General features: G+C 50.7%; 1 protein-coding gene across 1 annotated transcript in view; it reads left to right on the forward strand.

Moving 5' to 3' along the window:
* The first annotated feature begins 7196 nt into the window (after nt 1-7196).
* The window catches only part of KDM4A (lysine demethylase 4A), a 31440-nt gene continuing 20497 nt past the window's right edge, over nt 7197-18139 (forward strand). The window contains exons 1-9 of the mRNA XM_006274286.4: nt 7197-7397; nt 8296-8471; nt 10464-10578; nt 11551-11744; nt 12574-12623; nt 13570-13673; nt 14429-14566; nt 16374-16624; nt 17622-17812. Of these exons, the coding sequence (XP_006274348.4) occupies nt 7245-7397; nt 8296-8471; nt 10464-10578; nt 11551-11744; nt 12574-12623; nt 13570-13673; nt 14429-14566; nt 16374-16624; nt 17622-17812 (1372 nt within the window). The 5' untranslated portion in view covers nt 7197-7244. The remainder of the gene's footprint in view (nt 7398-8295; nt 8472-10463; nt 10579-11550; nt 11745-12573; nt 12624-13569; nt 13674-14428; nt 14567-16373; nt 16625-17621; nt 17813-18139) is intronic.

Here is an 18139-nt window from a genome sequence, read left to right on the forward strand (position 1 = left end):
CCGTCTCCGGCGAGCATCGAGAAACCCGGTAAGGGATCTTCCCTTGCTGTACAGACTGCAGCTGCTTATCCCCTGGCTGGTGGCATCCCAGCACAGCACGGCTGCCGGCTCCGCGGGAGCCACGAGACTTTACCCAAGGAAGGGACCACGGTGCTGTGGTGCCAATGTGGAGCAGTGAGCCCGGGAGCTGGAGCAGCACTAGAGGCCCCTGGAGGCCCTGGCAATGCAGAGGGGAGGAAGAAACCTTCCTCATGGCACAGGACTGGTGAGGAGAGGTGAGGGAAATGGGCTGATTGAGGCTGCAGAAGGGAAGACCGAGGGGGATTGAATAGCAGCCTTCACCTCCCTGCCGGAGGGCTGCAAAGAGGATGGAGCTGGGCTGGTCTCAGTGGGGGCAGACAGCAGGACAAGGAGCAATGGGCTCAACCGGCCAGGCAATTCACACGTGGGCATCCTGCACCCCTTACTCCCGCATCCCACATCCGTGAGGTCACACGTGTAACACTCCCGCAGCTTCATGCCGTCCCTGCAGCCACTGGGAGAGCCTGCTCCAGTCACAAGGAGGGCAATGCACCATCCCCTGGTCGCACGCTCGTGATGTTCCTGCCCGCCGGCTCTTTCAAACCCTGTTATTGATGGAGCTGTGCAGTTGGCGGCGGCACAGCCTGGATTGATGTGCAACGGTACCATTAAGTACAACTGCACCCGAGCCCCTTCCCTGCACTTCTTCACATGAATGTGATCTATAGCTGCTTGTCGCTGTGCAGAGAGGTGGCTGGGAATATAAAGCTGGAGCTTTGCATATTTAACTACATTGACTGCCCTCAAAACGTAGCTACTGCAGAGCTGCAGTCCTCTGGTCGTGCCTCATTCCCTTCCAGAACGTGGCGTCCGTGCAGACAAATCTCTGGAAACCAGCAACTGCACACTGAAGGCATGCTTCAGCTGTGCCCTGCATCCTGACGGCTGCCACGAGTCCGTGGGGACAGGCCAGGCTTGTTCCACCCAGGCTAAGTGATGACTCATAAATGCACTGGTTGGTCTAGCGCGCTGGGTCCCACACACCAGCATCCTCGCGTGCCCGCCCTTCACTGCCTCAGGGATGCTGGGGTTGGCTGGGTCAGGTCACCCCAGCTCACCCGTGGCCCCCTTGTCCTCATTGCGGAGCTGGTGGGACCAGCAGAGACCCTCCAAGGCCTGCTCCTGCCTGGATGCATACCCTGCTGGTAGCAGACACAGCAGGGCACCGTGTCTTGGAGCAACTCCTGAGGACCTGGGTCAAACAGTGGTAGCACCTGGCACCTCTGGGGTGGGCTGTGCAGAGCCGGTGCTGTGGTCATCTGCAGGAGTCCCCAGTGCTCCTGTCCCCTGATTTTTGGAGCAAACGGGGTTGCCTGGACATGAGGCACCCACAACACGGGTGCATCGCGTTTGCCTCGCACCCGGGTATAATCTATGGGGAAGGGGCTCCCAGGAGGGGCAGCTGCCTGCAGGGAGATGAAGGCCGATGCCCAGCTGCAGGTAGTCAGCAGCGAGGAGGCTGCTTGGCCGGACGCCCGGGACCAGCTGCACCTGCAGACGAGTAAATGAGGGTGAAGCCACAGAGAGAGTCAAGCGCTTTAGAGGCCGAGAGCAAGGGGGAGCAGAGAGGAGGTCGGTGTGATGTGGGAGAAGCACAGAGCCTGGGTTGCTCCTCTCTAGGCCTGAAGAGAGACCACGGGGCTGGGTTGTGTGCACTTTTGCTGATTTTGTTGTTTGCTACGGGACCAAAGGTGCCCCGGGTGCAATAAAAGGACTGGGAACCTGCGCTCGGAGTGGACTGGCCTTGGTGAGGAAGCTGTGAGGCTTTCTCCTCTTGCCAAAGGGGACGGTTGCAAACGGGCAGCAGTGTTAAGCAGAGACAATCCGAGAATGATCCAGCTGCAGCCAAGCCAGGCCAGCCCTCGCCCCGGGTGAGGCAGGTTGCTGGAGCGGCTCTGCTGTTTGTGCGTCCGTGTCCCCGGCTCGCCCATACCTGACACTTCCATGTGATGGCTGCTGCCCTTTTGAAACTACTCCAAATATCCACGTGCCCATACCCAGGGATGTCCTCAGAGGAAAGAGACCGGATGGGGAGGCATGGACCTGGGAACCAGAGCCCAGAGATGTCTGCATGCTCCAGTCGTCCCCCTTTCCCACTGCCCAGGAGGGGTAGCACTTAACCATATGCCTACTGTTGGCACGGTGCATCCCCTGCTCCCCTCACCCTACTGTGGCCGCAGCCACGTCGGTATAAAGGCGCTTACCCCTTGGGAACGTGTTCCCGTGAGGGAGGGGGGATAAGGCACCTAAATAAGGAGCCTAAATTGAGTCAACCTTTGCAGGTTAGTCTACCTTGCCTGGGTTGAACCAGCTTGTACCAGTACAGACATTCCCACTGGGCTGGGGCAATGTGGGCGCGTGCCTGCAGTTGCTCAGGGCAGGAGCCGGGAGACGCTAGAACAACCCTTGGCTGCAGGGAAGTTGTGCTGGGGCAGCTGGTCAGTCTGGGATGAACTGGCCAGAGATGGGGTTAATGCCCCCCTCCCTGTTCCTTGGGCAGGGGCCGGAGCCGGGTCTGCTGGGCGCTCCACCATGGCCCCTGAGGCAGAGAAAGCAGGGAGGATGGTTATTCTCCCCTCTACCCCCACTGCCCCTGGGGGACCACAGCCAGGCCTGCCCACCCCGACCGCCACTCGCTGTGTGCCTGGGGCAAGCAGTGCAATAAGCCCCCTCCTGCCCCCTCCTTCTGGCGTCCGGCAGAGGAGGCTTATTCTGCTGCTTCCCCAGGCACAGAGCAAGCAGTGGTCAGGGTGGGCAAAATAAACCCCCACCTCGGGGGCAGTGGGGAGAATAAGAATTTTCTTATGTCCAGCCTAAATTTTCCCTCGATTAGCTTGTGCCTACTGGTCCTTGTCCGCCCTTGGGGTGCCGTCCTGAAGAGTTGCTCCCCTAGCCCTTGATGCTCACCGCGGTGTACTTGTAGGCAGCTAGCAAGTCACCTCTGTCTTCCCTTACTCAGACTGAACAGGCCCAGTTCCCGGAGTCGCTCCTCATGGGGCCTATCCTCCTGATCTGTCGAGGTCATCCTCGAGCTTCACCCTCTCCTCTGATGTGCCCGCGTTTCCCCACAGCTTGGTGTCATCCACAAACTTAATCATTGAGCTTTCCACCCCCTCATCCAAGTCATTGATAAAGTTGTTAAAGAGCACGGGCCCAAGCCCTGATCCCTGGGGGACACCACTGGAGATGGCCCTCCAGGATGAGGCCATCCCATCGATTACAGCTCTCTGGGATCGGCCTCTCAGCCAGTCATCCGCCCACCTCACTGTAGACTGGTCCAGCCCAGCACCCTCCAGTTCGGTCGAGAGGATCTCGTGGGAAACAGAATCAAGGCTTTACTGACGTCCAAGCAAATGATGTCAACCTCGTGTCCCTCGTCCAGTTGGCTAGTTACCTGGCTGTAGAAGGACACCGGGTTTGTCAGGCATGATCGACCCTTGCCAAAGCCGTGCTGGTTACTTCTTAATACCCCACCAGTTACCAGCTTGTAATTGATTGCCTCCATAACACAGTTTTCAAAATGTTTCCCAGGACCAAAGTCAGACTGACCGGTGCATGGTTTGCAAGGTTGTCCCTGCCCCCTTCCTTGAAGATGGGTACCCCGTTGTCCCTCTTCCAGTCGTCCGGGACCACTCCCGACTCCCACGACTCTTCGAACAGCTTTGCCAGTGGCCCTGCGATGAGCTCCGCCAGTTCTTTCATGGCCACTGCAGCAGCGAGGGGGAGCGTGCGGCAGACCCAGCTCAGGTCCCTGCCAGTGGGACAGGGAGGAGGGAATTAAACCCCTCTCTGGCCAGACCCTCGCCCCTGCCTGTCCCTGCTGCAGCTGGGGAGCAGAGGGGTTGGGGCTGGAGGAGAGAGCCCAGCCCAGCGAGCATGCTGGGATGCTGGGGGACTCTGGTTTAAGTGAAACCAGGAAGGTTAGAGTAACGAACTTTCCTGAAAGCGCCCCCACAACGTTCGTTCCAAAGGAGCTCGGCTGCAGCCCCAGGCAGCCAGCACTGGCGAGTTGTGCATGGCACTCAAATTGCCCGAGGAAGAGATTAAATCACAGCCCTTTGATTAAAAGAGCAAGATTTATTCCCCTAAATGTCACTGCGGCACCTTGCTCTGTGTCTGTCTCAAAAGGGAGTTCCTGAAGAAACAAAAACTTGCAGAAGCAGAAATTTGTTAAAGTTGCTGAAGTTACTATGCCTTTTCCAACAGTTTAATGATTTCTGCATGGGGCCAGGGCATTGGCACAAGCGTAGAGGGGGCCAAAGCCTTATTTCTGTACCTACTTCTTCCCCCCAGCATTTGATGAGCAGCAAACTGCAGCAGGAGGGAGAGGTGGGGGATGAATTTCAAGGACCATTCAGTCAAACAATGCCCCAATCCAGACCGCTTGCTCCTAAGTGCTGAGGAAGTTCAGCAAACAGAGCAGGTAAGAAAATCAGCTGCTAATCGGGTGGTAAAGCTTCCCCACAGGGTGCTTCTGCTTGGTCCTCCCTTACTCCCTGCTGGTCCTCTTTGCAAACTCCCACGGTGCCACCCCACAGCCCGGCCGAAGCTGTTGCAACGAGACAGGACTTCGTTATTTGCATTCCCCTGATAGCTGGGAGAAGAGGGCCCCACTCACTTCCACGGGTTGGTAATTCCACATCCTGCTGCAGATTTAAACCTCGCTAAATCTGGTATTGTAAGAGGAACCTGCAGCTTGTTCCTGGAGGGGGCTGGTTCATTCTCGTGCCGTCAGCAGCACAGCTGTGCCCAGGAGCCCCTGGGAACGGGCCCTGCAGCTTGCTCCCCAGGGACCAGCCCCATCTACGTCTAACTTCCAAGCAGGGAGGTATGGGGGTCCTTCCTCTGACGTCGAGAGTGCAGGAAACATGGACTTGGTAAGTCTGGAAAACTGAGGGTTATTTAGTGTGGAGAAGGGAGGAAAGGACAGAGGGGTCTGATAACGGTTGCAAATAAGGACGGGTGGTTTGACTGTGGGTGGTGACAGGCCATTTGGTGCAGCCACGGGGGGCAGGACAGGAGGTCACTTAACGGCCTGAAATTGCAAACAAGGGGACTTTAGGAAGAGCTTGCGCACTACGCAGGTAGTCGCGCACTGGAGCAGATTACCTGGAGAGGACGCGGAGCCTTCATCCGCGGACGCTTTGAAGTGCTGGTTGGACAAACGCTGTCTGGGATGGTCGTGCAGGGCTGGTCCTGCCCGGAGCTGGGACTCGTGAGCATCCTACAGCTCACGCTCAAGCAGGTTTTCCTGTTAAAAAAATTAAAAAATAAATAAAAATGTCCTTCTTAATTTCACCCCGGCACTTCTCGCTTGTGGCCCGCGCTGGCTCGGAAGCAGAGGAAGGGTCTGGGGAAGGGCGGTGGTGGAGGCAACGAGAAGGCTGGCAGCCACCGAGCGGGAGTTGCCCGCAGAGAAGGCGTCGCTAAGGAGGACTCTTCCTTTTTACCTCATTTCATGCTCCAGCGAGAGGTGGCTTGTTTTAGACTGGAGCCTGTTTCTCTGTTTCTAAGTAGCATCCCTTGAATAGGCACGTCTCTCCCGCGAGCAGACACCACGCGTGCAACGTTTAGCAAGCCGTGTCCTGACCTGCTCCGCGCCTTCCCATCCCGATCCCGGTTTTCCCTGCGCTCAGCCGCCCGTACAGTTTTCATTTGTAAAACTTCCCAGCGGTGGCAAATTCTTTTTGCCAGTTCTGACCCGGCACATGTCGGACAGCCAGAAAAACTCTGGTCCCCCCGCCCCGTTAAATGAGTCTGCTGCCCTCTTGCTCGTTTTCATAAGCAATCTCCCTTCACGTACCAGCCGCGGTGACAGCAAACGTGTCGCTGAATTTCCCTGCCTCCACATTTCTGCTCGTGGCGACTCTGTCCCATTTATCATCATAAAATATGGCTCGTGTCAGCCCGAGTGATATGGAGACGTTGGTTTCGGTGCCCAGGAGTGAGCAGCGCGCGGCTGCCAGACCTACAGCAAGCCGGGCCGAGCCACGGCCCCCTCGGAGCCGAGGTTTCCAGAGACCCACCGCTTCCAGGCTGCATCTGCCGCTTCAGTGACCCGCGCTGCCTCCCGGCCCGGGCCCTACCCAGCCCTCTGCGGCCGGGGTCCGCACGAGCAGTGTTGAGCGGGGTCCGAGCCGCACCTGGCCACGCCCGGCTCCGAAACGTGGGGCGGCCGTGGGCAGGCGGAGGGACCGAGCATCTCGGCCGGCTCCTTGAACTGTGACGTGTGTAACCTGGCGTGTGATGTGTCACACATGTGAGCTGCCATGTGATGTGCGTGATCCGGTGTGTGATTTTTGGGGTGTGACATCTCATATGATGTATGATGTGTGTGATCTGATGTGTGATATGCATGATCTGGCATGTGACGTGTGATCTGCTGTGTGATGTCTGTGATCTGGCTTGTGATATGTCACATAATGTGTGATGTGTGTGAGCTGGTGTGCAACATGCGTGCTCTGGCTTGCGATGTGTCATATGGTGTGTGACGTGTGAGATCTGCTGTATGATGTCCATGACCAGGCCTGTGACGTGTGATCTGGTGTGACGTGTGCCATATGATGTGTGACGTGCGTGACACGTGCGCCGGGCCCGACGGCTGGGAGCGCATGCGGCCCCGGCCCTGCCCCGCGGGAGGCGCGGCCACACGTGAGATGCCTCGGTCCAGCCCGGCGTGTCAGCCTCAACCCTAACCTGCCTAGCAACAACCACCGCTTCTCCGCCCTGATTGGCTGGCTCCCTTCCCGAGTCGAATTCCTATTGGTCAGAACCCGAGGGGGCGCTGCGATTGGCCTACAGCCTGGGGGCGCCAGTGTGGGGAGGGGAGAGCGAAGGCCGAGGCAGCGCGGGGACTCTTTGGCGCCTAGAGCGGAGTCGCACCGGAATCTCTCTATTCTCAACACTCCAACGTATTAGTATCCCTCCGCGCCGGGACTGCTTTCGGGGGCGGCGGACGCCATTCGCTGGCGAAAGGCCCAGCGCGTGATGGGCGGCAGCGCTTAGCCAATGAGAAGGCGGAACTGGCGCGGACCCCACAGCCATTGGTCCGTAGCGGCGCCGGCGCGCCAATGGCTGCGGGGGGCGGGCCGGGGCGGGGTGTTGGCTGCGGGGCCTGTCAGAGGCCCGAGCCCGGGGCCGGAGGCGGCGGCGGCACCACCAACATGGCGGTGGCGGCGGCCGAGCCCGAGAGCCTGCACCTCAACCCCGCGGCGCGCATCATGACCTTCCGGCCCAGCGCCGCCGAGTTCCGCGACTTCGCGCGATACGTCGCCTACATCGAGTCGCAGGGCGCGCACCGCGCCGGCCTCGCCAAGGTGGGCGGGGGGAGGGGGCGGCTTCCGGTACGGCACGGCCCTCGGGGCGACCCCCGCCTGGGCCTGGGGCCCTCCAGGACACTGCCCTGCCCCTCCCCCCGCCATGGACTGCTCTCCTGCGGGCTTGGGGCACCTGCGGGCCGCGCGCAGCCCCCTGGGGGCACTGCCCCCTCCAGGCGGGGACTGGGCCCGGCGCCCCTGCTCCCGGATGGACGCCCCCTGCGGACACTGGGGGCGTTTTCTTCTCCTCCACAAACTCGGGACCCACCCCCGGCACCCCCTCCTCATGGTCGACTTGGGGCTCCCCTCCCCCGCATGGCCTGGCAGCGCTCCCTGGGGGGGCAGGGAGCGCCCCCTCCCCCCCCCCCTGCACTGGGGTCACCCCTTTGGGTCCGGATTCCGGCGCCCTACACGGGGCTCGGAGGCGTCCCCGGGTGTTGCGAAGCGCGGCTCTCGTAGCAGCGCTGCGAGCACCCCGACGAACTCCCTTCCCTCCCCTCCCCAGCGCGCTAGTTAATCTGTAACCTGCGGTCGCGTGGGGCCAGGTGTATCCTTGTTTTAGTCGATAGCGCTATTCTTCCGTGGGAAGTTAGTTGCTGCGAGGACCCTAACGTAGTCCCGCTCTGCAGCCTCGCCGTTACTGAAGATGAAGAGTGGTTGCGGACAGACGGGAGCGCAGGATAACGACCCTGGCTCTGCCATTGATTGATTTATTTATTTTTACAGGCCATAATCCAAAGTCTAGGCAGTCTAGTTGCTTCTGCCCAGTGCTTTTCTTGCAGCTGTGGACTGAGCAGTCATTGTTTGTCGTTGTTCTCCCCTCCTCCAAACCCAAAGCTGCTCCGGTGTTCGGTGGCCAAGCTTTCTGACGTTTGCCTTTGTCCCGTGACGCCCCCAGGTCGTTCCCCCAAAGGAGTGGAAGCCGCGGCAGTGCTACGACGACATCGACGAGCTGGTCATCCCAGCGCCCATCCAGCAGGTGGTCACCGGGCAGTCCGGCCTGTTCACTCAGTACAACATCCAGAAGAAGGCGATGACCGTCCGGGAGTTTCGCAGGACTGCAAACAGCGACAAGTAAGAGAGTTTGCGCTCGCTGCTTATCGCGTCGTCGTCGCTCGCGTGACGGGCTTTGTTTCAGGGCTTTGCCGAAGCGGGGTCTGTGCTGGGAAGTTTTGTCAGCAGGGACCAGTGGACAAGTGGATCTGTGTCTCTGCGAAGGAGTCTTCCCTTTCCACCTGTTGCGGCAAAGATTTGCAACACTGACACGCCCTTAGTGTGTAGTTGGATGCTTCTGAATAGAGGGAAAATGTGGGTGAAAATTTCTGTTGAAATGTTTATTTTCAACAGAAACAAAGTCTTTAGAATGACTCCTGAACTTTCCATAATGAACACATCTGTTGCCCTTATATGTTGCATCTACTCTCTTCAGTCACACATGTAAGACTGCTTTGCTGCTTTTGGTCCCGCAAAGGCTATACAATTGCATTCTGGTCCTCTAGCAGAATTATTTACTAAGGCTTATTAATTAATGTTGTCTAGTTAATTCCTATTAAACAGGTGTGAATGACCTTTCGGTCTAGAGAGCCTATATTACTGATCCTTTGCAAATGGGAGCATGCAGAGTCTATGCTAAACAATGAGAATCAGAAAGTGAAACTGTTTAACTAGTTTCTGTTGTTCAGGCTAGTAGAGAAATGCAGATTGTAGGTAAGCCAAACGAAAAGCAAAGAAGACTTAAACTAGCGTCAGTTTTCAAAGTAACTTGTTTTTTAAAACTGTAGTTCCTTCAACAAAATGAGTTTCAGGATGCCAAAAGGGTAGTGCATGTTGTTTAACCTAATAACGTAAGTCAAATTATATACTTCTTGAAAATCTTAACTTTTTCTTGGAGGTACCCTGGGTCTTGATTTTTCAGCAGCATCCGGAGACCTCAGCTGAGATTAGTGTCTTGTCTGTTCAGGCTGCCTGGCACTGTACAAACAAGACAAAAACACAGGAGAGGAAACAAAGGCACAATATTGAAATGACCTGCCCAAAGTTATATGGGTATAGGACGTGGGTCTCTTGACAAGCAGAGTAATGTACATTGGGTGAAGTCCTAACTGCATACAAGTGATGGGTTCTGAATTAGGCATGACCCTCTTGGGAGAAGAGATTTTGGATCTCATTGTAATAGTTCTGGAAACATCGTCTCTATGTGCAGGAACAGTGATTAAAAGGATATTATGAATAATTAGGAAGGGAATTTAAAAGGAAGCAACATTATTATGCTTTAATACTGATTTATGGTGTGCCCACCTCTTCAGTGTCATGTGCAGTTCTGCTCATTCCATAGCAAAAAGATTGTATGTTAAAGTGAGAATAGGCACACAGAGATGATCAGGAGTATGGAACAGTTTCCACGTGAGAGACTAAAAAGACTAGAACTTTTCAGTTTGCAAAAGAGGGGCTTAAGGGGATGTGCCAGAAGTCTAGAGAGTCATGAATGGTGTAGAAAAAATGAACAGAAAACTGTTATTAACTAGGTTTTATAACATAAGTAATAGTGAAGAAATTATGAGGCAGCATGTTTGAAACAAACCAGGAAGTATTCTTTCACAGTTCATGACTTGTGGAAATCATTGCCACAGAATGTAGTGGGGGTAAATAACACAACTAAGTTAAAGAAGGGATGAGATAAATGTTATGGAGGCTAGGTCCATTGAGGCTGTTCAGTATGACAGTCAGGGACATCCCTAAACCTATGACTGCTGACACCTGGGAAGGTATGGCAGGTGTGAATCACTTTACATATGCTGTGTTTCTTCTACTTTTCCCTAGAAGCATCTGCTCCATGCTGCTGTCAGAAACAGGATACTGGGCTAAATTGACTCTTGGTCTGGCCTGCTATGGCAGTTTTTGTCTCTTGATCTCTGTTCCAGTGCCCTAGCCATTAACTAGTATGATAGGCTGTTCTTGAGAGAGCCTTCCATCCTCCTTGTCTTAATGCTGGAAGACATTGTCATGCATTCTGTTGTACTGTGGCAGAGTTGTTCACTGATGAAGTGACACTTGATTACGTTTTAGATACTGCACGCCTCGCTATACTGACTTTGAGGACCTTGAGCGGAAATACTGGAAAAACCTCACGTTCAATGCCCCTATCTATGGTGCTGATGTTAATGGCACACTCTACGAGAAGGTAAAGAGAAACATTTTCAGTTTTCTGGTAACATAAATTTGTGAGTCTTGCAGTAGGTCTTGTCCCTGGCAGTCAGCTGTCTCTCTTGGAGAGGTTTTAATGAAGTTTGTAGCAAACTGCTAGTTTCCAACATCTACTACATGGGAATTCAATAACCTATATTTCCATAACTCATTTATCGTTTAACCTAGATAGCCAAAGCAGGCTAAAAAAGGCTCATCGCTCTAGGGCATCTCTGGTTACCCAGATTTTAAAACATTATTATGATATAGTTAAACTCCAGGAGCAAAATTCTGTAATGTATAGTTAAAGCATGGAGTTGACTTAATGGTGTTATGTACTGGGGGACACAGGTGAGCCTGAAATATCGGCTTATATGAATACGTACTGTGTTTATATCCACTGGGGTGTACAGTTCTGTGGGACTCCTTTATAGCTGGATAACCTGTCATTGAGGTGTGTCACTATCAGGCAATGGCCTGCTGATGGATAAGCATCAGAACTGAGTGCATAATAATGCAGTTACACTTTGCTTGTTGAACTGTTAAAATATTGCAGTACTTTAAAAGAGGCTTGGGAGGAAACACGTGACAGTTTTGAATGACAGAAGTCCTCTGCCTGTTGAAACGGTATAGTCAAGGGTAGTACAAGCTTTGCTCACCTGCCCTCATTGGCTCATATTTAGTGGGTAGAGGATTTCAGTTTTACGATGCACTGGCTTATCTCCTGTTCAGTGAGGGGGTGAATTAGTAGTTTAATGCCATGTTAGACTTGAACTTAAAAAAAAACAAACAAACCAAGAAAGAAAGAAGCAACCAGAAAGTTGAAGATTTTGGACTGGGCAGCAGAAATGAGAGATTGTTCTGTCCCAGAGTGCGGTGTAGCACTAGGCCAGTATATTATAGCTGATATCATATTTATATGGTTCTGTCCTTGCTGGTTCTTGTGTAAAATGAGCTCCATGTTTTACAGCATGTAGATGAATGGAATATTGGCAGGTTGAACACAATCCTGGATGTAGTGGAGAATGAAAGTGGCATAACCATCGAGGGAGTGAATACCCCTTACCTCTACTTTGGGATGTGGAAAACCTCCTTCGCCTGGCATACTGAGGACATGGACCTCTACAGCATTAATTACCTGCACTTTGGGGAGCCCAAGTCATGGTAAGGTTTCCTAGAACAGCTCCAGAATCTCACTGGAGGGAGTGCCATCAACTATTGGAATCTCTGGCTGGAGATGTGGGGGGAAGAAAAAATGGTGCTGATTAGGAAAGTGCTAGGTATTTTTCTCCCTGGCCACTGCTGTTACTTACTGCATGGAGCAAGAGGAGGATTGCACATGGAGTTTTGAATCTGAGTGTACATAGTGGACTTGGTTCATTGGTTTGTGTGTGTTCTAGAAAGTCAAGTACTGCTCTGGGGTATAAAGGAAGTACTGCAGCGCTAGGTTGTTAGGGTGAGTAGGACCAAAACACAGAAACCCTACAAGTCCTCTCTCAGAACTGAACACTACATCTGCAGGCAACATGGCAGGCCCAGTAGTTTGTCATGGAGAGTAATGGCTTTTATTCAACCAGTGCAGAGTAGCCATGCTTTCTATTAAGACTGACAGGCAGGTGGATCTGGTATGTTGCTGGTTGTACCTGCATGACTTTTTAGGGCCCAGAGTGTGTAGGTAGGGCAGAGATTCTCAAACTCTGTCACAGTATGGATTATATCTTCATAGAGAATCATTCCCTCCTACACACTTTTTCTCTGGCATCTTTCAACAATCGGTTGTATGAATGTAATGTTAGAAACTACTATTTATAGCTGTGTTCTAATGCAACTTGGCAGCTGGAATTTCTTCACTTCACCTGTGTAATAGTCAAACCTGGGGGGTGGTCTTGCTGGCTTTCTCATGCCTGAAGTTTAAGTGGATTTGTTTGTTTCTGTTTAACCTCCAAACTCTTCCTTGCCCCCACCTTTAATTGACTTGCTCTCATGCCTGCAGGTACTCCATCCCTCCAGAACATGGGAAACGGCTGGAGCGACTTGCCAAAGGTAATCTCTGCTTCCCCCTACTCTGGGCCTATGTCCTGCCTCTACCAGACAGCAATATGCTCAAAGCTTTCTTGAGGGAACAGTCTGGCACTCATAAATAACACTGCAAATGATAATGTGGGTTGTCTTTCGGTAGTTGATTCCTAGGGGAGGAGCAAGACAGATGTCATTTAACATGCATCTTTTATGTTTATCAATTATGTAATTAAGCGTAAGACTATAAAACTGCACTTAGGCTGTGACCCAAAGACCAATATTTGTTCTGATTTGTATGTCCGTAGAACAGTGGGGTCCTGATCTCTGTTTAGGGCTAGGAGGTACTGCCGTAATACAAATATCTTTTCATGCCATGGAGTGATGATTCTATGATGATGCCTATGATTATGAGTTAGGGTCATTGCTCTTGCTTTCTGACTGAGGCAGTAACAATACTCTTGATTTTGGGTTCCCAGCAATACAAAGTGATCATTAAATCTCTGTCATCTGATCCTCTTTGAAATTACTAAGATGTTGACACACGTTCTTTTTTTGCTGAGTTCTGTAAAATGTCTTCAAAGGTGTTTTGGATGCATCTACTTGGCTGTACCTTTTCTCCACATATGTAGACATTATTTGTAAACTTGTTTAATTCTCTAAAATATCAAGTTATCCATTCATTGCTCTTACTTGAATTTTGTTGAAAGGCAAGGAAAGAATATCCAAGTAGCCACACCCTTTTTAGGAGGGTAACTGCACCCTACCAGTATTGTACAGAGGCTTGTGGCTATTCTGCTGCTTTTTTTCCTGACTGCCTCTTCCTCATAGTTTGGAATGGGCTGGCACTCAAACAGGCCAGGGACTGAACACTTTGTATGGGCAGTAACTTTACTGCTAACAAACTGAGGAACTAACTTCCTAGATTTCAATAGAACACTCTAACACTCTCCATATGCTTCTTTTTAAATAGGATTTTTCCCAGGAAGTGCCCAGAGCTGTGAAGCTTTTCTCCGCCACAAGATGACCCTGATCTCTCCATCAATACTGAAGAAATATGGCATCCCCTTTGATAAGGTGAGGGAAGAAGGGCTATGATACTCCAATGTAACCAATTCAAACACCTGGTTCTCAAGCTCCATAGGGATTTTTAAGGAGGGCTGTGGGAAGGTTGACAGGGAGTTAAAGGGGGTGCCTCCTAAATCAAACTGTAAGATATACTAAAAAATACTCCTTTCATTAACTGTCATGGTTCAAGGATATGAGAGAAGCAAGGTTTATGAGGTGAAGTAACTATTTCTTTATTGAGCCAATCTGTATAGTTGGGGCAGAAAAAGACGAGACAGGCTGTTCAGACATCAAGCCCCCTTCATTAAAAAGAAACAAAAATGAATGGGTACGATACATGTGTAGGTAGGATTTCTCTTGCCAAAAAAGTGCTCTTCCTTCCATTGTTGGTCTGTGGAAGTGAGTGCAGATAAGTAAGTGAAGAATGTGTTTCGGAAACTGTTTGTTGGGTGTAAGTAATAATGTCCTATCTCAACACTTGACCCTAGTGTTTTTGACCGTAGTGTTCTTGGCCAAAATATGAATTGAAGAATATGAAGCCATTTGCTTGAAAGTGGTGTTCTTTGTCTCCTGATATTTTCCAGCTGCTGCTGGGTCTGTCCAGTATAGTCAGAAAAAAATGTGAACCCCTAAAACTAGCTGGAGGGAGAACTTCAGGCTTTTTTGCCTAAGACAAACACAAAGGTGGTTTGTACATCAAATATAGGGGAATGTGAAGTGCCCTGTTGCAAAGCACTGACCCATCCATGTGGGCTCTCTTCCAGGTAACACAGGAGGCTGGAGAATTTATGATAACATTCCCATATGGTTATCATGCTGGCTTTAATCATGGGTTTAACTGTGCGGAATCTACCAACTTTGCTACTCTTCGGTGGATCGAGTATGGGAAGCAGTCTGTATTAGTAAGTGGTCTTCTGCTCTTCTCTGTTGCATATGGAAAAACAGTCCATTTGACTGACTTTCATATATTTTTGGCACCTTGATACTTCAGCTGCTTTAGAACAAACCGTGGTTCTTACCTAATGTGGGTCTGTACCTTCATACAGTAGCAGCATCAAATGGGCCTAGTGATGTACTGCCCAATTGGTGTACAGGCATCATCTAGGATCTAGGTTAAGAATTTAGAGGTTGATTGCATGCCTTCTGTTATAAGACAGGAGAGATGCTGTTAGACTGTTGCTGCTTGGCCCAATGGGCATCTTAGAGCTCGTCTAAACAGCTTTTATACTGGTTTGCTGAGAGATTGCATTGTCTTACTGAAACAGTCAGATTGGCACAGCCCTCAGTGCAGATGCAACTGTATTGCCAAGAAGGTGCTGCATATCAGTGTAGCTTCCTGCATGTCCTGTACGGGGCTAAGATGTGTGAATATGAACATTTTTATGCTAGCATAATTGCATTCATGTCATGGGAAAGGGTTGTGGCTTTGGCCATAACAGAAAGGTTAAAGTTGGGTAACTTTTGTGTTCTAGATGAGCTTTTAAGCAGACTGTCGGAAAACTCTTGCTTAAAAATGGCTGCTTTGTAGGCTTGGCTGAATCCAATTTTTATTTTTTAATAATTTTGACAGATAATGTCAGTATTATTTTTTAAGCATTTGTTTTGATTTTTTTTATCGATTTTTAAAATAAATTAACATAAAGAACTTCCACCCCATGAAAAAGCCAAGAAAACACCAAAACTTGTATCCTTTCTAATTGGAGACTTTCTCTCCATGTACCAGTCTCATGAGTAGGCTGCTTTGCCTCCTTTTTACAGTCTGTCCCCTGTTCTCTGCAGCTGAGTTGTCCCACTGTGGTGTCAGGAATTCCTCACTGCTACTTTGTCTTCCTCTCCCCACTCCTGTAGGGGTTTTAAGTAGCCTGTTATCTCCTCCTCTGAAGGACCAACTAATTGCTTAATTGACAAGTCATTAGGCCACAACTATTTTCCTCTTTAGCGAGACTTCTCTACTCAGGCCTTTAATTCCCTTCTGTTCTTCCCCTCTTCGATTATTAATGATGGAGATATTTTTTCATTAGTCTGTGAGTGTGAATTGAAATCGACCTTTACTAATAAAAATTGAATCCTGCCAAGCCTATTTATTGGGGAAGCACCAGAGCCACTGGGACTAAGTGAACACCCCCTCTTGCAGTACAGTGCTCAAAAATGCAACCCATCCTTAGTTTTCTAGCCTGGGATTTGCTCACTGCTGGAAGCTAGCTAGCCCTGGATGTAATGCTGAGCCAGTTGTTGCCAGTGAGCAGAAGCTTAAAGCCGGTCTCTGTCCTAGTTGTGTCATCCTACAAGCTGCAGAAATTCTCACCTCTGCAGTATTAAGACCAGAGGCCCTACAGCAGAAATCCTCCTAATGGGGAATCATTCCGACAAACTGCCAAGCTAGGGGGTTTCACCTTAGATAAGTGGACCCCTGCGTGAATAAGCCAATAGATGTAGATGTTCTGTTCTTGACTAGCAACCTCTTTCTCTTTCCACAATGAAGATGTGTTTTTGTATTTCATGACTGTGGGCAAGTTGCTTCATCTTTGTGCATAATGATTCTCACATGGGGACAGTGCTTGACCTGTGGGCTGTGAGACTCAAAGCTTTCAAGTCTTTGGAAGATCTTTTGCTTCAGTTGAGTTAGAGCGGTTGATGACAGTAAAGTAGCACTGGATTGAAAAGTAGTATTCTTGGGTAAGTGGGCTCACATATTCTGTGCGACTGCAGTGTTCATGTCGGAAGGACATGGTGAAGATCTCTATGGATGTTTTTGTGAGGAAGTACCAACCAGATCGCTACAAGCTCTGGAAAGCTGGGAAAGATATGACTGTCATTGACCACACTCTTCCAACGCCGGAGGCAGCCGAGTTCTTCAAGGGGGATCTTGTCCAGAAAATCGAGACTGAAAAGCAGTGTTCTGATGAAATGGAAACTGGGGAGCCATGCAACGAAGATGAAGATATGGAGGAGAGGAAGAGGTAATCTTAAACATGGTACTGAACGCTTTCCTGTTCACTGATTAGCTTGGGCAGCCTCCTGTGCTCTCATACTTGTTGGTCCAGTTCGGCTTGGTGCACATCTTAGGGAGAGGGTTCACTCTTGGTAGGAAAGTAGGGCTGGAAGGGACCTCAGGAGGTAGTCTAGCCCCTGCTCAGTACAGGATCATCACCCAACTAAACCATCTCAGCCAAGTCCAAGTCTGTCCAACCTGTTCTTGAACACTTCCAGAGGTGGAGATTCTACATCTCTCTAGATAGCCTGTTCCCACCCTCAGAGTCAAAGTTCTTCCTAATGTTCAGCCTAAATTTTCCTCTGCTACAGCTTGAGGCTTCTGCTTAATGAAAATATTAAACAGTACCAGCCTCAAGACAGACCACTGGGGAACCGCAGTGGATACCTTCTCCCAAATAAATATTGAGTCATTCAGCTTATTTTGGAGTGTTTGGATCCAGGTGGATGTGGTGCTGTGCCCTGCCTGTCGTACAGCACTGGCTTGGATAGTCGTGGCTTGCACGCTAGGGATATTGCCAAAGCCCGAGATCGGGCAGGTGTGCTGTATGTTGGAAGCCAGGACAAATAGCCACTGTATTGGACCTGTGGGAATCCATGGCTAGTGCTGGATGTGATATGCATTTCCTATTCATTGCTGCTTAAGAAATCATTTACTCCCCAGAAAGATGGGATGCAAACACTAGTGTCCCTGGATTTGATTTAAGGGAAGAGGATGTCTTTGGACTTTGCCTTCTGTTAATCATGTATTGTGAGGCTTGGGAAACCCCACTGGCAGTGACTCATTTAGTCTCTGAAAATAGAAATTGTTGTTTTGGAATAGCCAGGATCCTGTGTAACTTGCAGCTTCTGGTTTCTAAAATTCAAGGTATGGGGGTATAAACCTAGCCAGCCCTATTTCAGGTATCAGTTTGATGCCTCATTCAAGTATTTGTGACCAATAACTTCTGGGTTTGTCTCCTGCAGTTTGCCCAAGCACCGCATAGGAACCAAGAGGCACAGGGTCTGTCTGGAGGTACCCCAGGAGGTGAGTGAGAGCGAGGCTTTCCCCAAGGAGGAGCTGAGCTCTGTGCAGTACGAGATGGAAGTCACAGAGCCTGCTGTGGGACCCAGTAGTCAGCTTGTGCAGCAGGATGAACATGGACTCGCACTTCCAGGTAACTTCCTCTCAAGTTTTTTCCCGGTATGATGGCAGATTATGTTAAAGTTAGGGAGGTTAAAGTCACTGGTATTCAATCCAGGTTATTTCCCTCTTTAAATAAGAGGCCATTTGTTGGCCTTTTGACAGAGACAAGGACTAGTTTATTTGCGCCTTGACTAGCAAGTGGGAACAGTGAGAAATGTCACTGTTGTGTGCCCTGGGGTTTTCTTGTTTCAGGAAAGAAGGTCCCTTTTGTAAAAAGCTCAAGTTGCTGCCCTGGGCTGCTTGGTGTCACTCCTGCCTCTACAGGTGGGGTATGTGGAGACCACTGCTTGTCTTAACG

This window comes from Alligator mississippiensis, chromosome 5 (genome assembly GCF_030867095.1).
Source record: "Alligator mississippiensis isolate rAllMis1 chromosome 5, rAllMis1, whole genome shotgun sequence".
Classification (NCBI taxonomy): Eukaryota; Metazoa; Chordata; order Crocodylia; family Alligatoridae; genus Alligator; species Alligator mississippiensis.